Below are 20,178 nucleotides of genomic sequence, written 5' to 3'. Positions count from 1 at the left end.
CCAATTATCCTGAGACCGTCCCAGGCGCAGGGCCCAGCTCACAGGAGGTTCGCTGGCAGGTTATAGCTCCCCCGGCTGCCTGCTTCTCTGTGCCATGCACTATTACCCACTTGGCACGCATGAACTCAGTTGGTCTTCACAACCGGCCCTAGATTCTAGTTATCTCCATTTTACAAAGTACAAAACTAAGTTCAGAGAGACTGGGTAACCTCCTCACGGCTACACAGCTATTCATTGAAAGAACTTGGGATTTAGACCCAGGCAGTCTGGTTCCAAGACACCTGCTCTTAATCACCACATACTCCGCCGAAGTCTGCGATACTAAACTGACCACAGAACTCTGCTGGCCAGCAACACCTCGTGGACCCTCTAGTCCACGGCCAGCTGCACCCCCCACAGAAACCCCATGTCCAGTAATTAGGACTTTCCCGGAGGGAAGGGAAGAGACCAGGCCCTGACATGGAGCCCCCCTCACCCCCATGTTAGTGACTAAGACCAGAGGACCAGCTATTTCTATATCTTTATTTCTCTGTGAAAAGGGAAAAAGAAAGGAATAAAATAAAAACGGCACAGTTGACACAAAAAAACCACTGGAGGGGAGGAAGGAAGGTGGAGAAGTAGACTGGGCAGGGGGTCCCTATGACAGCAGCAGGAACCAGTGACCTGGGATGCTCACCTCTCTTCCCCCGAGGAGGGAGTGGCTGCCCCTTCCTCCCAGGGTTGCTGCCCTGTCCCACCTTGTGCTCCCCCAGCTCCTCGGGAGGTGGACAGTAAGAAGTCGGATTCCCAGGCTGGGGAGAGGAGGAACCGTGCTGGGTTAGGGGCCTGGGGTTAGACCATGCACAGGGAGTGACAGCCAGAGGCCCCCCCACTGGCTCCCAAGGAAGGAACTTGGTGGAGGGGGTGGACACCAGAGGCCGGTGTTGGCTCCTCTTCCAGCATCAGGCGAGAGACAGAACTGGGGAAACAGGAAAGGGCGGGAGTCAGAACCACAATAAGCCCCCTGCCCACAAGTGCTCCTGCATCTCCCCCTGCCAGGAGCCGCTGCTCCCAGGCCTAGGTGCTCCCTGCACACCACCCTCCCATTGGGGTCCCCAAGTCCTCAAAGCCTTACCACTCAGGGCCTCCTGGGCAAAGTACTTGACGTCCACATCCTGGTCCTGGGTCAGCTTCTCTAGAATGGGCTTGACCTCACTCTGCAGCGTGCTGGAAGGACAGGGGGGACGCATGGGAACGGGTGAGCCAGGCACGGAGGGGGCATAAGGGGGGCAGAGGCCCAAGCAAGAGGTGCCCACAAACACAGGCAAACATGGGAATTAAGAAGTCTTTGGGGCCTAGAACAGGCACAGGGTGGTCAGACAGTCTGGGCAAGTAGGACAGAGGATCACAGAACCCACAAGGCTCTGGGGGTTGAGAGATGGGTATCCTTCATTTATTTAACCTATGTACTGAGACCTACTAGGGATGAGATGTGAGCAGAGGTAAATCCAACACTCTTGACTCTTGCCCAGGAGGGGGACACAGCCAACTGATGATAAGGAACAGTGGAAGGGCCAGGCCCTCAAGGGAAGCACTTGGCCCTCCAGGAGCCCAGGGGAGGCATCTGCTCTGCTGTGAGGGGCCCGGGGGAATCTGTCGGCACTGAGAGTCCACCGTGGTGGGAATTAAGGTAGACTTCAGAGGGGCACTAAAGGTGTGAGGTTTTGTCCTGGAGCAAATGCAGAGAAAGACACTGGAGAGGCAGGCATCGTGTGTGTCCCCTTTCAGGTGACAACTCCTCTCCTCTGCCGTATATTCTCACTGCTGTCACCGAGATCTGTTTTATCTATGGAGAACTTGATATAAATGGAATTGCAGGATACATTTTCTTGGGTCTGGCTTCTCACTCAACAAAATGGCGTGAGTCGTGAGAGTCAGCTACGTTGTCAAGTATAGCAGGAGTTTCTTTTCATTGCTGAATAGTCTTCCTCGTATGAATAAAGAACAATTCGCCCACTGTACTGTGGATGAGCAGCAACAGGAGTAAAGCTACCACAAATACACTTTTGTTCGAAATAAACATGGAGTGGACGTGCCAGCTCCTAGGGGTGAACCTTCACTAGAATCCACCAATTTTCAGAGATTGTTTCCATCTACAGCCCCGCCTGCAATGCAGCAGAGAACCGCAGCCCACCTACCAACACCAATGACTCTGAGCTTCTTAAAGCTTAGCCATTTGGGGGTGGGTTTTCCTTTGCATTTTCCTGATGGCCTGTGATGTTGAGCATCTGCTCTTATGCGCGCTGGCTGTTTGGAGTTCTCTTTTTATAAGACCTGCTCAAGTTCTTTTCTGCCCATCTCTTTCTTGAGTTTTCTTTGTCATGTTGAGTTGCAGAACAGGATAAAGTGTTCTGTCAGAAATATGTAGTACAAATACATTCTCCTAGTCAGTGGCTTGCTATCTTACTCTCACAATATTCTCTCAATGAAATTCCTTTTTTATTGAAGGCCAATTATTAATGTTTTTTTTGGTGAGCTATTTAACAAATACGTGCCTACTGTAAGTCTTGAAAATATTTCCTGACACTTTCTTCTAGGATCTTTATTATTATTATTTTAATATTTTTATTGATTTTAGAGAGAAAGGGAGAGGGAGAGAGAGAGAAATTTTGATGAACATTGATCACTGCCTCCTACACACTCCTCCTGGGGATTGGGCCTACAACCTGGGGATCTGGAAATTGAAGCAGCGACCTCTTGGTGAATGGGTAAATGCTCAACCACTGAGCCACAGCAGCTGGGCAGATCTTTCTTTTTTTTTAACTTTCTGGTTCTGATCTGTTATCTCTACATTTTTTTTTTTAATCCTCACCTAAGGATATTTTTCCATTGATTTTGAGAGAGTGGAAAAGAGAAGGAAAGATAGAGAGAAATATCAATATGAGAGAAGCACATTAATTGGTCGCCTCCTGCAGAAGCCCCGACCAGGGCCCGGGCCTGGAAGGAGCCTGCAGCCGAGGTACATGACCTTGACCAGAATCAAACCTGGAACCCTTCGGTCCGCAGGCAGACACTCTATCCACTGAGCCAGACTGGCTAGGGCTCTAATTTTTTATGCCCTCAAGTGGGAGGTTTTTGCCCCCCACATGCATACCAAACTGACCCAGCCATCTATGGAGAACACCTGTTTCCCCCCTAAACTGCAGTGACAAGACAGACACACAGGTCTTTTCCTGTGCCCTTGAACCTGTCCCCTGGCTTTTTGAATATTCTGCCAACGCTGTCATTACAGCAGTGTCACAGTGAGTCAGTGGTTGAGGGTCAAAAATGAAGATGACCGGAACCTGTGCTGCTGGAGTGTAAGGGTCGGTCCAGGCCTCACCTGTTGTCCAGGATGGGCCCTATCTTCTGCAGGGACTTGGCCACATTGAAGCGGACATTGGCGACAGGGTCCCCAGCCATCCGCAGCACTGTGGGCAGCATGTGCTTGGTGGTGATGTCCTGCCCACAGACCTCAGACAGCACCTGGGGGTCAGTGAGTAGCAGAGGGGTGATTATCCAAAGTTCATGGCTAACTTTCATTTCCTCCTTCGTCTGACCAGGCCACCTCGGTGACCACCAGGCCTGAGGGTAAAGCTGAACAACATGGGGACTCTAAGCCCAGTTACCCACTCTGGGGACAGTTTTTCTCCTGAAGCCCCATGTACCCTAACACCCTCCTAACACCACTGTCTCCCTGCCCTGGAAATTCTCCGGCCAGGTGTCCCGGACCATCTCCCGTCCTCAGACTTCCCTTCATCCTCTGGGGATGGGCCTTGATTCCTAACCCCTGGGATCCCTTCCTTAGTTCAGGGGTCTCCAAGGTGAGGCATGAATAGAAATGATCTGAACACATAGTTATAATAGCTTTTAAATGTTATCCTTTCATTTCTTGCTACGTATATGGTTTACTGACATGACAGAAAGGGGCACTTGCTCTGTACAGCATAACTGTTCTGAGCCTTTTGCGTGTACAGCCGGGTTGTCGGCACAGCCTGATGCGTAAGGTACTGTGACCGCCAGCCCGAATCCTTTCCAGGTGAGAAAATCAAGCACTTTGCAGTCAGGTCAGTCTCCCAAGGTCCACTGCTAATGCACAGCAGGGCTAGAATTCAAACTAGGTCTGTTTCTAGAGCCTGGACACTTCCCCCTCCTACCATAAATAAATACACACGCACATTTGTGGGAAAGGAGAGGGTACCAAGAAAGGTTTGGCTATCACTGCTTCAGTGGGCCAAGTCTCCCTTGTCCTGGAGTTCCCACCTGAGGCCCTGATGAGGGTGGGGGAAGGGCACGTGCAATCTCTGGCCGGCAGTTCCCTGGGACTCATCCCTGCAACCCAGGTCCCCACCATTTCCCTACTCCCAAGCAGGGTGTGTCTCCCTTGAGGACCCTCCACCCTCCCTCTCCCAGATACATCTGGTTCCCAGGGACAGGCCGGTGGACAGGTGGGAGTGCTCACATTGATACAGAAGAGTGTGGTCATGCGGTGCAGGTAGTTGGGATCCCCAGACATGGCCAAGACCTTGGGGATGATTGTGGCATGGGCCCAGTCCTTCCCGAACTTCTCCACCAGCTTCTTCAGGTTGCTGGTGGCTGCCTCGCGGATGGCATAGACTGCAGGAGGGCGAGAGGGAGAGGGCAGGCTTCAGGCGGTGAAGGACTGATGCGGGTAACAGCCATGCTCACTATGGCCACCTGAGCAGCCCCTAGGGCTCAGGCTGCAGGGGACCCAATAGCTCCAACAGGATGAAAGGGCTCATTATGGGCTAAATGTGGGCTTTGCTTTGCCTGCAGTGCCTCTCAACAGCCCCCAGACACAGGTTCCATTATTGGCCTCATTTTACAGATGGGCCAATGGGCCGCAAGAAGTGATGTACCCATGCCCGACCGGTGTGACTCAGTGCTTGAGCACTGACCCATGAACCAGGAGATCGTGGTTTGATTCCTGGTCAGGGCACATGCCTGGGCTACAGGCTTGATCCCCAGTAGGGGGCCTGAGGTAGGCAGCCAATTGGTGATTCTCTATCATCATTGATATTTCTCTCTCTATATCCCTCTCCCTTCCTCTCTCTGAAATCAACAAAAACATATTAAAAACAAAAAGAATTGCTGAGCCCAGGCAAAGGATTTAAATATGTGGTATTTGGAATGGTGGCTGATACAGACAAACTTTTATTTTCACCAGTCTTAGTGAGAACAATGAGCAATGCTCACAACGGCCCTAAACCACTGGATGAGAAGTCCCTGGTCTCACAGAAGGAACGTGGTAGGTGACTTGCTTAAGCTTCAAGAGCCAGGAGGTGAAAGTCAAACCCAGGGCTGTCTGCTCGGTGGCCCTGGGACTTCCCACTACACCAGACAGCCCCTGGGAAATGTGCTATGTCCCCCTCGCACCCTTCACTTCTCCAGGATTCTAAAAAGCAAGGGAATTGGTCCACCACTGAGGAGCCTCTGATGACGGGAGAGTGGCTCCAGCCTCCCACAGCCTGCACCGGCCCCAGCCAATCTGCCACCATCTTCCTGGAGCCCCACCCTCCTCCAGCCACTAGAGCTACTCACCGTGATCCACGAGCCAGGCCATGCACAAGGAGTTGAGTTTCTCATCAAAAAACTCCACCCCCTGCAGAGAAAAGGAGGTAAGGGATGGAGGGAGTCTGGGTAGTTTCCAGCAAACCCCTCCAGGAACCATCTATTCCCGGACAGCTTCACCTGAGGGGCTCCTTTCCCTTCTCTTCCTCATCCCATTCTATTCCTCCCCCGTCCTCACAGCCTGCAGTTTCTGATCACAGCGTGTCACACAGCACCAGCACTAGAGCCTGGGAGCTCCTCCCCCAGGGCAGCGTGCCTGGCCCCGCCGCTCACTCACCAGCTGTCCAGCCAGCAGGGGCATGTACTCAATGATGGCCAGCCGCACCCGCCACTTGGCGTCCTCAGCCAGTTCCACGATGGCAGGGAGCAGGGACTGGGACAACTGCCGGATGCCGATCACCTCGTTCACGCAGTCCAGGTTGGAAATGATGTTCAGCCGCACCTCTGGACACTGAGGAGGGGACAGGAGGGGTCTGAGGGAATGCACTGCGCATGGTGAGCCAGGACAGGGGGAAAATGCTGAACTGAACCAACTCTGTATGACAGACATCTCCTGAGGACCCACGACTGCCCAGGCCAGCTCTGGGCCCTGGGGACACATTAAAAGCACATGAAAAGCAAGCAACGAGGATTAGGTGAAAGCAGCTTTTCCTTTTTAAAATATTATTTTTTAAAGCAGCTTTTCAAATCTCAGAATAGCAGCACAAGAAATGTTCAGATAGCCCAGCTGGCTTGGCTCAGTGGTTGAGCACCGACCTATGAACCGGGAGGTCATGGTTCAATTCTTGGGCAGGGCACATGCCCGGGTTGCGGGCTCAGCCCCCAGTATGGGGTGTGCAAGAGATAGCCAGCCGATCAATGATTCTCTCTCATCATTGATGTTTTTATCTGTCCCTCTCCCTTTCTCTTTCTGAAATCAATAAAAACATTTTTTTAAAATGTTCAGACAGTTTGAAGGATTTGTAGGAAATCATAATGCAAAAATACGAAACCCTGGAAAAAAACAGACATGCAATAACGCCCCCTCTGCTGTTTGCTAGCTGGGAGCACTTTGGCACTTTGACTTAACCTTTCTGGATATCGACCTGTGATATGGAAACATTGAATAGGGGGAGGCTATTCTAGTGCCTCCACAGTGTCTGCTCCACAAAGGGCTTAACACGTGGGGGCTTATCATGATCATTTCTTTTTTTTCTTAATACATTTTTATTGATTTCAGAGAGGAGGGAAGAGAAAGAGATAGAAACACCAAGGATAAGAGAGAATCATTGATTGGCTGCCTCCTGCACACCCCAGTAGGGGATCAAGCCCGCTATCCAGGCATATGCCCTGAACAGAAATTGAACCATGATCTCCTGGTTCACAGGTCAATGATTAACCAATGAGCCACACCGGCCTGGCTATCATGACCATTTCTATTACTTTTATTGTCTCTGCTAGCCTTTGAGCTCCATAAGGAACATGTCTCATTCATCGTCCTCTCTCCAGTACCCAACATAGTCTCTGGCCCACAGCAGGTGTCCAATACATTTTTGCTGAAAGAATGAACAATGGAATAAAGAAATATTTTTGAACTCCTGTGGTCTACCAATATTATGAGCACTGATTTATAATACATATATATACAGACCCCCACCTATGTTTCATAAAGTATGTGAAGCAACTTATAAGAAAAGGTACATAGCCTGGCACATTCCCAAGCACTGGCCTGCTGAAGGTCTCTAAGGATCAAACTGTCTTAGTGTCTAGCCAGTGTAGCTTAGTGGTTGAGCACCAAGAAGTCACGGGTTCAATTCCCAATCAGGGCATGTGCCAGGACTGTAGGCTCCATCACCAGTAGGAGGTGTGCAGGAGGCAGCTGATCAATGTTTCTCTCTCATCAATGTTTCTATCTCTCTCTTCCTTTCCCTTTCCCTCTCTAAAAAATAAAAGCATTAAAAAATAAAAATAAAAACGTATTTTTTAAAAAGTATTACTATTTTTTTGGTGCTCTCAATGCCCAGGAAAAGGACGAGCCCAGAGTAAGGGCATGAAAGATAACTGCCTAATAAATGGACAAATGACTGCACAGCCCATCATGGCCAGAAACATTCAACTCATCAGAGATCTGGTGTCTGTTGAGATTCTAGGAGATTCCTGGCCAATCTGGGAAAACAGCTGACGCACAGGTCACCTCTGCAAACCCACAAGTTCCAGAGCCTGTCTGGTGCCCTCACCTCATCCTTCAGCTGAGCCAGGAAGAGGGGCAGGAGGTGCTCGATGGTGTTGTCTTTGCCCAGGATGGGAGAGAGGCCCATGATGACTGAGGCCAGGGCCGATTTGACGTGTTGGTTGGCATCTGACACCAGCTCCTGGGAGGGAGAAGGGACAACCACAGGGTTAGTGGCCAATTAACTCCGAGTCCTATGAAGCCTGAACGCAGCCTCCTTTCCCCTTGTCACTCTGGAGCGGGGGACAGCTCAGGCTACCAGGGGAATTATTTTGCCTCCCCTCAGGGTCTCCAAGTACTTCAAACCCAAGCTGGCCCAGTCCAGAGGGCTGGGAACTCAGTTTGCATCTGGCTGTCCCTAAAGCCCCACCCCCACCCCTTCTTTGTGGTAAGCTCTGTCTGCTCTATTCCCCGTTACCTTGATGCAGGGCAAGATCTGGGTCATGATCACATTCTCCCGACAGTCAGCTGAGAGATTTTCACAGAATTCTGTGGACGGGGGAGGGAGAAGGGGGAGGTGAGATCTATGTCCTGGTTTTACCTCCAGCACCATGGACACCCACCCACTTGCTGTGTTCTGGTTGCCAGCACCAACCTTTGACCTTGTGGGAGGCTGCGGCCCTCACCTCGGCCTCACAGTCTTTCATCAGGTTCTGGAAGGCGGGGACCAAGTCTGTCTTGGTGATCTCCGGCCCCACGGCTTTCTGGAGCTGCAGGAAGGGAAGGTGGGGCAAAGTGAGAAGGCTTGGCAAGTGCTCTGGACAAATGAGACCGAAATCAAAGTTAAAGGCAGCAGAACTAGGGGCAAGAATACGATTCTTAGAGTCACTGCCAAGTTCTAATCCCCGCACCACTGGGTGACCACGGCAAATTTCTGAGCCTTTGAGCTGTGGTTTCCTCAATGGTGGGGGAGTCAGGCTGGGTAGGGCAGTGGTCACCAACTGTCTGGCTCAAATTCTTACTCTTACTTAACAACTGTATGCACTTGAACAAGTCACTTTGTATCTCAAAAGCAAAATGAAGACCACAAGGGTACCTACTGCATGGTAGTAGCAATCCATGTGAAAAAATAATAAAAGGGACCTCCATACTGCTTAGGCAACTTGGGTTGGGTTTCTGTTACTTAATCCAAAATATTCTGAGGCTATAGCAGCTCTCGCTGTTTGATTTATGTATTTTTTTAAAAGTATGTTTTTATTGGTTTTAGAGGGAGAGAAACACTGATGAGAACCATCAATCCACACCCCCCTCCTGGGAATGGAGCCTGCAATCCAGGCATGTACCCTGACTTGCAATTGAATCAGCGACCTCTCAGTGGGATGATGCCCAACTGAGAAACACTGGCGAAGGCCTCTTTCTTTTTTTCAAGATTAGTTACCAGTGGCACGTTTGTAATTACGGGGGAAGAAGGCATACTGGGCCCTGCCTGTCCCCCAGCACCAGGGTTCTTCTGCAAAGCTAGGTCTTGAAGACCCAGAAGAAATCAGAGTGATTCGAGGCTCAGAAGGGAACAAACAAGTGAAGGCCTTGAAGGGCCCAATGCTACCCTTGTATTCACGTAATGGACACTTACTGAGTGCCTATTGTGTGCCCTGCTCTCAGAAAGCTGAGCTTTTATCTAACCCCAGTGTGGACCGTCCGTGCTGCCCAGTAGCCAAGGTACAGAAGGAGCCTCTTCCATAGTGGTGCTGTGGCTCCCAGCAGCCGCAATCCCACAGCCATGCTGTGCTAACATTTTCACAGGGAAAACCGGCAGTCCTGGGAAAGATCCTCAGGCTCCGAGTCCTCCCAGCAAACACCAGGGGAAATACTTACAGGAAGAGGGAGGGAGACACAGGGCAGAGGCACCGAGGCCTCTCTGCTCGGATGTGCCCATCTCTCCAGTTTTCTCCCTGAAGGGCCCCCCGAAAGCTGGCCCTGATGGTTCCTGGTGCATTTGCTCTGGCCGCCACAGGCCCTTTGCACTTGCCGCCCTTCCGTCTCAGCTCTCACCCTCTCATGTTCTAGAACCAGCTGTGGCACCACCTCCTCTCCTCGGCACCCACCCCCCACATTCCTGTTGGCCCGACACCTGTGACATGTGACTATGAAATTCAACTGGACCTTCCCCTTCAGATTGCCTGCTCCTTGGTGGATGGGCATGTGCTGGAGTCACGGATCCCTAGCGCCCAGCATTGTTGGTGGCTCAAAGCAAATTCAGGTCCCGTGGGAAGAGCACTGTCCTGGGAGTCAGAGGCGTGGGATCTTGTCCCTGTTCTGTTTGCCTGGTGGTGTCACTCTGAAAAGTCAAACTGTTGGGCGGTATGATGAGCTAACCCGTGCCCCCCACCAAGATTCACATATTGATATCTTAACCCTCCAGGACCTCAGAATGTGAATGTATTTGAAGAGTAAGTTAAAGTGCAGTGAGGTCAATAGGTTGGGCTCTACTCCAAAATGACTAGAGTCCTTACAAGAAGGGGAGATTAGGTCACAGACATGCACAGAGGGACGACCATGTGAGGACACAGGAGGAAATGGCCATCTGCAGCCAAGGAGAGAAATCTCAGAGAAACTACCCGGCTGACGCCTTGACTTCAGAGCTGTAGCCTCCTGAACTGTGAGGAAACAGAACACTCAGCATGTGGTGCTTTGTTTTGTTTTGAAACTTTTATTCACCGTTTTATTTTTCATTTTTGAGCTCATCTTTTTTTTTTAATATGTTTTTATTGATTTCAGAGAGGAAGGGAGAGGGAGAGAGACATAGAAACATCAATGAGAGAATTACTGATTGACTGCCTCCTGCATGCCGCCTACTGGGAATCTAGCCTGCAACCTGGGCATGTGCCCTTGACCAGAATCAAACCCGGGACCCTTCAGTCTGCAGGCTGATGCTCTATCCACTGAGCCACATTGGCCAGAGCAGTGTGTGGTGCTTTGTGATGGAAGCCCCAGCAAACTCATTCAGGCTATGTCGTCCCTTTTGTCCAAGGAGAGAAAGTTGGATGAAGTCAGGAATGGTCACGTGCTACCCTTCTCTGCTCCTAGGGCCTCTTTCCCAGAGAACCTGACCCTCAGAGCCCTTCTCCCCATGGCGCTTCCAGCTGCCACTATCAACCAACCAGGTTGGCACATGAAATGAGGTCCAATAAGATGATCACAGAGCTCCCACAGCTCAAACACCCCGTGATTCCACTGCAATAAAAGAAAACCCAACTCCTATACATGCCCCAGCCCTTAGCCTCTGAGAGCCTGCTTCCTACATGTCAACAGTCCCTCACCTACCTCTGTGAACTTGTCAGCCACCATGTATCGGACGCGCCACGACTTGTCCTCAGCAGCCTGGCGCAGGGTGGGCATCACCAGGGCCTCCAGGTCCTCCTGGGGCAGGAGCTGGGCGATGTTCACACATGCCTCCACGGCCAGCAGCCGCACCGAGTCCTGGAGAGAGGACAGGGGCGGGGAGAGGGCAGCAGAGGCCCTGTTAGCACTGGGTTCACTTCCTGCTGCAGGGTCTGCCAGAGGGAGCGGGGAGGGGCCGGGAGCAGAACCCACCTGCTCGTCAGAGGCCAGGTTGGAGAACATGGGGATGATCTCACTCTTGACGTTGTCCAGCTCCAGCACCTTGGCGAACTCCCCCAGCTTGGAGGCTGCGGCCCGCCGCACCATGGGGGTGTCATCTGAGCACAGGTTCCGGAAGTACCTGGGGGTCGGAATGGGATGGGGCTCAGGAGAAGGAGTCCCTGGGACCTCGGGCAGCAGGCAGCATGGCAGAGGAGCCAGCAGACTGCAGCCACGCAGGTCCTGGCTTTGCCTGGTGACCTTGGGCAAGTGATGATGCCTCTGTGTCTTCCCTGCCCTGTACAAGGAGCTGACAGTGAAGGGCACTGTGAGGTTTAAATGAGTTCCCCTGTGTGAGCACGTGGCAGCCTATCTGCCTGCACATAAATCTGTACAGGACGGTAGGTGCCGGTTATATTACAACCACATAAAACTGTGCAGCTGAGATGCTGGTCTGGGCCACTCAAAAGTTTTCCTTTCCAGCAGTGACTGCTCCTCTTGGAGGCAAAGGGGGCGGAACACACATCTCTAAGCACACGTGGGCAGCTGTCCACCAATACTCTGGGTAAGTAAGGGCTCAGGGCCTGGGCTTGCTGCTCAAAAAGTGTGTGGGGAATGGTGGGTGGACAGAAGTTCAGAGGGAGGGGCAAGTTCTCGTCCAATTAAAACCATGTTCATTCATTCTTCCCAAAGGCAAGTCCTCCCTGCAAGGAATTTCCTGGGGCATCAGGACCAGCGGTGGAGAACAGAGGCTGCCAAGGGTCTGGACCGGGGCAGGCCTCAGATAGCACCACGGGTCACTTGTCCATGCTTTTATATGCCAGGTTCTGCTGAGCACTTTATATGCGGTAATCCTTTCCTTGCAAGAAGCAAGGGGAGGAAGGAACTGTCATTATCTATATTTCCTAATTGAGCAAGAGGCAGTGTCCTTGGTGACACAGCTTCTCTGAGGGGGGGAAGACAGGGGCTGAGAGAGCTCAGGGGTGTTTGGGACTTGGGAGGCTTCAAGGGGCTGGGGCTTGAGAGAAGCAGACCAGGCAGAGGGGAGGCTGAGCTTCAGGGGCCACAGCTGGGACTCACTGTCGAAGTTCTGCCTTGACGGCGCTGGACACGCGGGGGTAGCAGACGGAGAAGAGGCCGCAGGCCGAGGTGCGGGAGGTGAACCAGTCGCCACCCGCCAGCCGCTTCACCAGCGGCACGAAGTGGGCCTCCAGGTCGGAGGGCGAGTGCTCGTGCGAGATGGCCCGCAAGGACTCCACGGCCTTGTCCCGCACCACCGTCTCCTCCACTGTGGCCAGCGACTCCAGGGGTGGCTGTGGCACAGAGCACGAGGTCACAAGACGCTCCCTCCCCGCCATCCCCAGCCCTGGAGCCCCCACCCTGAGCCCCTCTGTGGGTTCATTTCTAACCAGAAACCTGTGATCACCCCATCCCAGCCTTTATGCAGACCTCATTTAGGGGTCCTTCAGGGCGCTTCAGTGGGGTGGTCCATGAACCTCAAAACTGCACACCACTTTCTGAGGAGAGGGCCACCACTGCCACTAGCGCCTCAGAGTGCAACAATCCTCGTGACAGTGACGGGAACTCTACACACTATGTGACCCAAGGAGGCCACCGCCACCAGCTCGGGGGAGGAGGGTGGTTCTAACACACTGACTCCTAGGAAGCAGGTCCTGTTTCTGTCTTCATTTGAAAGAAGAGGGGCCTGAGCCAACAGCCCAGTAAGAGCCTCTAACCCAGGTCACCTGCTCCAGGGCCTGGAGGGTTGAAAAGCACAGCTGTGGTCTCTGACAGGCGACTGCATCAGGAGCTCATGTTAGTGGGGGACCTGGGGCTGTGACTGTTCACTGGTTTGTCAGGGTGAGGCCTGGAGGGACACCTGATTGCTCACCTTTGTGTACCCAGAGCCCAGCAGAGCTCCTAGCACAGGGCAGGAACTCAGTACAGTGGGGCCTTGACTTATGAGTTTAATTCGTTCCGTGACGGAGCTCGTAACTCAAATTACTCGTATGTCAAATCAAAAGCGAACGAGTGAGACACATGATGCTGGGCTGATGTTGTGGCATTCACTGTGACAACTAGCGGTGGGGTATCTGAAGCTGGCTCGTAATCCGAATTTTAACTCACAACTCAAAGCAAAAAATCGGCCGAGAGACGGCTCATATCTCGAAAAACTCGTTAGTTGGGACACTCATAAGTCAAGGCCCCACTGTAATCAGTAATGAAGGAGACTCAATCTATTCTTTTTTGTTCAAATAAAGGCTTGGAGGTCTGTAGTCTGAAGACCAGTGTGGCCTTACAGGTATAAGGCGGCAGAAAGAGCCCTGACTGGTAGCTCAGTGGTTAGAGCAATGGCCCATGTGGTCCTGGCCAGTGCCTGGGATCTGGGTTGCAGGTTTTAAAGTGGGGGATCTTGTGGGAGGCAGCCAATTAATGTGTCTCTCTCAAATGGATGTTTCTCCTTCTCCCCTCTTCCCCCCCCACCTCTCTCTCTAGAAATCAATGGAAGAGCATATCCCCCAGTGAGGATTAAAAAAAGAAGAAGGTAGAAAGAAATCACAAAGGATAATACTGCCAGGGCCCAGACAGGTAAGAGAATGAGGCACTGAACACAGGTGACAGATGGGGACCACAGAGAGAGCAGACCGTGGCATGTAGCCCAGGAGGACAGCTGCTTCCCAGCTCATCATTGTCACCACAGGGGGGACACAGCTTTACCCACTGGTTTTCCAAAAGTGGCCAAAGGGGCGGGGTTTTAAGTGTGAAAAAAATTTCATCTAACACGTGCTACAACATGGATGGGTCTTGAAGACACTATCCTAAATGAAATCAGCGAGTAGAAGAACACCAGGTATTGTAGGATTCCGGTAGACCCAGAGGGTAGAGTGGTGATTTCTGAGTGCAGGGGTGTGGAGAGGGGACTGGGGGACGGGGGTGCTGGGGGGTTACTGATTAATGAGTACTGAGTTTCAGTTTGGGAAGGCAATCTGGAGACGGATGGGGGTGATGGCTGCCTACAATGTGCATGCACACAGCACTGTACACTTAAAAATGGTTAAAATTGTAAAAATTCATGCATATTTTACCACAATAAAACATTTGAAAAATAATCAGTTTTTGAAAATCTCATTTACAGAAGGTTGGCAATGATTCAAGAGGAAAACCTAATGCTGTGCTAGTCTGGGGACCCCCAGTGTGAGGCCTTTGTCGTAGGTCCTGCTCTCTCACAGGCTGGATTCAGGGCTGGCTCATGCCAAGGTGCGAAGGTGAGGTGGGAGGGTGATGTCACTGGGCTACTGCAGGGACTGGCACACAGATAGCACCCAGTCAGTGTTTACCGAGTGACTGAAGTGATCTGTCCTTATAACAGAGGCCTGGGGACCGAGGCTGGGTGTCATGGATTTATGCCCCCGTGGGTGACTGCAGGGACAGGTTCTTACAGAGCAGTGCCCGGACCACCCACAGTGGGGGCACCCAGGAGGCCTCCCCCAGCGCACACCTGAGGAATCACTCCAGGGCGGGGTCTAGGAAGGTGCAAGATCAGCAAACGCCAAGTGATGCTTTGGCACAATGAAGACCCAGTGCCATGGGGCCTGGCTGTAAACAACAGAGGGTGAGGTTCTCAAACTGAGACCAAGCCTGGGAGGGAGGGGGCGAGGCCTGAACCTCCTTAAATCATCTGTTGTCTCCTGAGAGGGTCCAGACTCTCAAAGGGATCCACCATTCCAACAAGGTTAGGAGCTGCCATGTACTATCTGTGCGACTTTGCACAAGATGCCCAACCTCTGGGCTTATCTATAAAAAGGAAACTCTCCCTGTCCCAAAGGGTGGACATGACCACATAACACACGGCATCATGACAATGGCAGCTAACACCTGTTAGTAGTACTATGTGTCTAGTACTGTGCTAAGGCTCAATTATAAAGATAGGTGTTAATGATTTCCATTTAGAGATAAGCAAAGGATAGCACAGAGAGGTTAAGTAATTTTTAAAAGTCACACAGTAAATCAGTGGTAGAAGCTAGCCTGACTCCTAACCCAAAGCCCCAACTTGTTGGATTAAATTAAATGCCCAAAGCCCATCTACTGTGAGATGACTCCCAATCACCTCCTATATTCTCCCCTCCCTGACCCCCAAGGGGAAGGCAAGAGCACTTCCCCGCCTCCAGACTCACCAGCAGGCAGTGCACATACTCCGGGCCTCCAACCAGCGTGGTGAAGGTTCCCAGCTGTTCCGCCAGGGCCAAGAGGACCTCATCCTCATCGTAGATGGTGTCTGTGGGACCAAAACAGACTCTGTTCCAGTCCCATCCGAAGTCTGACTCCAGCGCCTTAAGAAGCCAAGCTGGGAACATGCAGCCTCATGCTGCTTCTCAAACTATAGGCACTCACTGCCCCCACCCTCCACCTGGGCTGGCACAGAGATCAAGGCACGGGTCTGGGTCGGATGACAGGGCACATGCCCGGGTTGCGGGCTTGATCCCCAATGGAGGGCAGGCAGGAGGCAGCCATTGATGATTCTCATCATTGATGTTTACCTCCCTCTCCCTTCCTCTCTGAAATCAATAAAAATATATTTTTTAAATAAAGTCTTATAAAAAGAAAATGCTCTGTCCTGATGCTAAACCTGAAAGCCATTCTCTTCCAGCTCCATCCTATCTTCCCTGAGGTGGTGGGAACTGCTGCATCCTTAGCATCTATGCTAGCATCTTAACTTCCTGAGGTTAAGCCAGGCCTATGGCAATCCAGCCAGACTACATTTCCCAGGCTCCCCTGCAGGTGGCATGGACACGTAACTATACTCTGGACAATGGAGTGGGAGTGGAAGTGGTGGGATCCAGCTCTGGGTCACCTCTTTACCACAACCCCCTCATGGTGTCATCATTGCCCCCACCTTGTGGGGCTCCTCCTCTTTTCTGTACTTGAAATGTTAGGCCTAAAGGCAGATGTCAAGCTACTCTCCTCTGTCTCAGGGAACCTGCATTCCTAGGTCTTTGCAACAAACCAGGGAGTGCTTTCAGGGCAAACCTGGGATTTCTGAGCATATTTTCAGAAACTAGTGTTACAGGAGTCCGAGTCTTTAAGTGACAGGTTACTTTGCAGCTCCACGACAGACTCGCACGTGACTTGACTCACCGTGCAGTCAACCCATGTCTCACAAATTACGGCCAAAATTTACCAACACTGGTCTCTCTAACACAGCGGGGACATTAGGTGGTAATTTCCCCCTCATAATGTTGATTCTGAACGTTCTGTAGGTGGAAGCTCAGGGCTGTTACCTTTTCTATCTGAAACAGTATGAGCTTTTCCAAAAGACAGTGTATCTGCCATTTACTATTTTGAACATTTGGCAATCTCTTGAAGCCCAAAGTAAAGAAAATCTGATATCATTTGGGATTACAGCAGCCCAAAGAAACCTTTCTCTTGAATTACGTGACTCTATAATGTAATAAAGATAACACATACATTAAATTCCCTGAACCTTCACAATGGCCCCCATCTGTCTGACGATTATTTCCATTTTACAGATGAGGCAATGAAGCCCACTGAGGCGTGGACTGAACGCAGACAGCCTAGCCCCGGCATCTCTGCTCTTAGTTGCTGTCTCCCAAGTTGACGTCCTGCCTCTGGCCTTCTTTCACCCATCCCGCCCCTCAATACAATTCTGCCTGCCCGCTAGGCTTATTTTTGTCCATCTCATGCCCCCACCCTCCACCAACTATCTATAATGGCTGCCCTGCCTTCATCTACTGGATTAAACCCAAACTGCTACCTGGCGCCCAAGGCCAGCAAATTCCAACCCACCATCACCCACCTGCCACTGTGCCTGTCCCAGTGAATCCCCAGGTCCCAGCCTGCCTCCATTTGCTGTTTCCTCCTGCCGGTTTCCCACCCTGGGCTGCCTTTCCCATGGCCTATTACAGAATTACCAGCAGCACTTCATCCTCCCAACAACCCTGAGTTAGGTCTGACTCTTACAGGTGAGGGAACTGGGGCAGGCAGGTGGAGTGGCTCCCCTAGGTTTGTCCAGCAGGCTGGGGGTTGGTGGCACCGCTGTGTTTCAAACCCAGGTCTCTCCAACTCTTTCTGCAACTATTTAACCCCTTGTTATACTCTGTGCCACACCCCTTGTCCCTTGCAGCCTCAGAGGTCGTCCCTGTCTCAGCATTCCAAAGCTCTCAAGTCTCTCCAACAGTTCATCAGAGCAAGCCACCTGGTTCAGGGCCATCTGCTCTGCGTCACGTGTGCAGATTCTGACTGTGGGACTGAGGCTTTAGTTGTGGTTTTAATTAGTATAGAGTTGTCATGGGAATCACGGGAAGAGAGGATTTACTAGTGATTGGTGTCAGACATTGTCCTAAGGGCTGTGCCTACCTTCGCTGACAGGAGTGCTCAGGACAGGCTACTCATTCACAATTAAGCAGCACTTACCACATGCTGGGTACCGTTACCCAGTATCTATTCCATCGTCCTGTCAGGTTATGCTATTATGTGCACTTCACACAGGAAAAATTGGAGGCAGGCAGATGTGAAATACATCGCCTGAGGTCCGTCAGCTAGAAGTGATATAGAGCTTGCATTTGAACCCAGGTAGTCGGGAGCCTGATGCATTAACCATGTGAGTTTGGAGCCAGCATGACTAGATAACATTCCGAGTCAGCTCCTGTGTGACCTTGGGAAAATAGATCATCTTATCATGCCTCAGTTAACCTCATCCAAAAAATGGGGGCAATCTTACCTACCAGGCGTTGCCGTGGCATTAAGTCAGATAATGATGGTGACTTACATTTACTGAGCACAGGCGCCGGTCTGGGGACTCTAGGTGAATGAACTCAATCCTCTCAAGAAAGGGTTTATTTAGCACAGTGCCTGGTATGTGGCAGGCATACAATAAGTATTAGTGATTATTATTATTATTATTATTATTATTATATGCTCATCCCCATTTTACACATAAAAACTACAGGGAGCCCAAGCCACAGGCTCAGTGGAGAGATCGACAGTCCTTGGACTAAAGGGTCTCAGGTTTGATTATGGTCTAGGGCACATACCTCGGTTGCAGGCCCCAGACCCCAGTCAGGGCGCATGCAGAGGGCAACCAATCGATGTGTTTTTCTTACATCCATGTTTCTCTCTCTCTCTCCCCCTCCTTTCCACACTCTCTAAAAAAAATCAATGGAAAATATGCTCCGGTGAGGATTAATAATAACATAAAAACACTACACAGAGAGTGAAGTAACTAGTCTAAGTCACTCAGCTTCTAATGGTGGGAGCTGCAATTCACACCTGCCTACACCTGTCTCCAGACCCCTGTCCCCAGTCCCTGCCCCTAACATTCCAGATCATTCCTTCAGAGAAGGACTGCACTTCTCCTCACAGTCCCTGCGCACCCACGTCTAGCAGAGGGCAGACACAAACGACCTGTTAAATCCACAGCGAGGCCCCTTACCCAGCAGGCACCACCCTGACAGCCCCCACTCCACATGAGCCAGAAGTGCACGTGGTTACCTGTCAGGAAGGGCAGCAGCTCACTGCGGGTCCTCTCCACCCCGAGGGCCAAGGCGATGGTGGACAGCTTCTTGATGCTGTTGAGGCGAAGCTATTGAGAACAAGAAAAGAAGGGGAGAATGTGAGCAAGCCCAGCTGTAAGAGAGTCCGACAGCACTGAAACTAAGTGTGTGTGAAGACACCAAATAATAACTTGGCAAACACCAAGTGCCTCTGTGACCTTCAGTCATGAAGTTAGCATGGGAGCAACCCCTCAGCAAAGCAGCTTTGGGGTCTTACTGAGGCGATGCCCGCTCAGCGGCCCTTTCCAATTCTGTGTAAAACCCCAGCTGGCCTCGCCCCCACCCCACAGGCCTCCGCTTTCGTCCCCTCTTGCACTGGGCACTGCTGAGCACACTACACATCGCACTGTAACAGCAGCAGCCACGCCACAGTGCACTTACTCTGTGCTCCCACACCCAGTCTTGTAACTCTCACGATCACTCTGGGGTCAGAGGATTATGAGCTCAATTCCACAGAGTGGAAATGGGCTCGGGGAGCAAGTACCTTCGAAGGGTCACCCAGCTCAGATGGCACGGAGCAAGGAATGAAACCCAGGACTGTGGGCGGACAGTGATGATAACAGAATAAACAGCACTATAACAACATTGCTATAAAAACAGGAGTGGCTGTGCAGTAGTAACAATACCACTAGTGTAATAGGCTGAATAGTGGCCCCAGAAAGACATGTCCCAGTGCTGGCCCGTGTAGCTGTGAGTGTGAAGATAGGGAGCCCTTGTGAAATAAGAGAAACCTATCCCCCAGCTCCTGGCATAGTGCCCCTAAAGCCTGGTAATTTCCTGAGTGATTGGTGCGCCTTTTGTTCTAATGAGGTGACTGTGGATGGGGACTGGTCACCAGAAAGACCAAGCCACGAGTACCTCTCAGCCAACCCTCCATTCTCCAGAGAGGGATGGAGACTGAGTTAATGATCATGCCTACACACGAAGCCTCCATACAAATCCCCAATAGGAGGGGTTTCGGGGAAGCTTCCGAGTGGGTGAACACATCCAAGCACCGGAAGGGTGACAACACCCAACTTCACAGGGACAGAAGCTCCCACACTCTGGCCTTCAAGACCTCGGGCCTATGTACCTTTGCATGTGACCGCTCATCTGCATCCTTGACCACAGAAGACACTGGTAAATGTGTTTCCCTGAGATCGGTGTGCTGTTCTAGCCAATCATCAAACCCAAGGAGGGTGTCAGGGAACCTCTAATTTGTAGCCATGTCCGGCAGAAGTTGTGGGTAACCTGAGGACTTGCCATTGG

General features: G+C 51.5%; 1 protein-coding gene across 1 annotated transcript in view; it reads right to left on the bottom strand.

Moving 5' to 3' along the window:
- Positions 1 to 664: 664 nt before the first annotated feature.
- The window catches only part of PPP2R1A (protein phosphatase 2 scaffold subunit Aalpha), a 27,499-nt gene continuing 7,985 nt past the window's right edge, over positions 665 to 20,178 (bottom strand). The window contains exons 2-15 of the mRNA XM_006101471.3: positions 18,869 to 18,959; positions 15,535 to 15,635; positions 12,440 to 12,672; positions 11,354 to 11,501; positions 11,084 to 11,239; positions 8,415 to 8,529; positions 8,238 to 8,308; positions 7,827 to 7,961; positions 5,888 to 6,061; positions 5,581 to 5,641; positions 4,481 to 4,635; positions 3,362 to 3,504; positions 1,115 to 1,206; positions 665 to 958 (exon numbers count right to left, since the gene is read on the bottom strand). Coding sequence (XP_006101533.1) covers positions 942 to 958; positions 1,115 to 1,206; positions 3,362 to 3,504; positions 4,481 to 4,635; positions 5,581 to 5,641; positions 5,888 to 6,061; positions 7,827 to 7,961; positions 8,238 to 8,308; positions 8,415 to 8,529; positions 11,084 to 11,239; positions 11,354 to 11,501; positions 12,440 to 12,672; positions 15,535 to 15,635; positions 18,869 to 18,959 — 1,692 coding nt within the window. The 3' untranslated portion in view covers positions 665 to 941. The remainder of the gene's footprint in view (positions 959 to 1,114; positions 1,207 to 3,361; positions 3,505 to 4,480; positions 4,636 to 5,580; positions 5,642 to 5,887; positions 6,062 to 7,826; positions 7,962 to 8,237; positions 8,309 to 8,414; positions 8,530 to 11,083; positions 11,240 to 11,353; positions 11,502 to 12,439; positions 12,673 to 15,534; positions 15,636 to 18,868; positions 18,960 to 20,178) is intronic.

This window comes from Myotis lucifugus, unplaced genomic scaffold, assembly GCF_000147115.1.
Source record: "Myotis lucifugus unplaced genomic scaffold, Myoluc2.0 scaffold_365, whole genome shotgun sequence".
Lineage (NCBI taxonomy): Eukaryota > Metazoa > Chordata > Mammalia > Chiroptera > Vespertilionidae > Myotis > Myotis lucifugus.
Note: the sequence above shows the minus strand (reverse complement) of the source record. Positions and strands in the feature narration are given on the sequence as shown.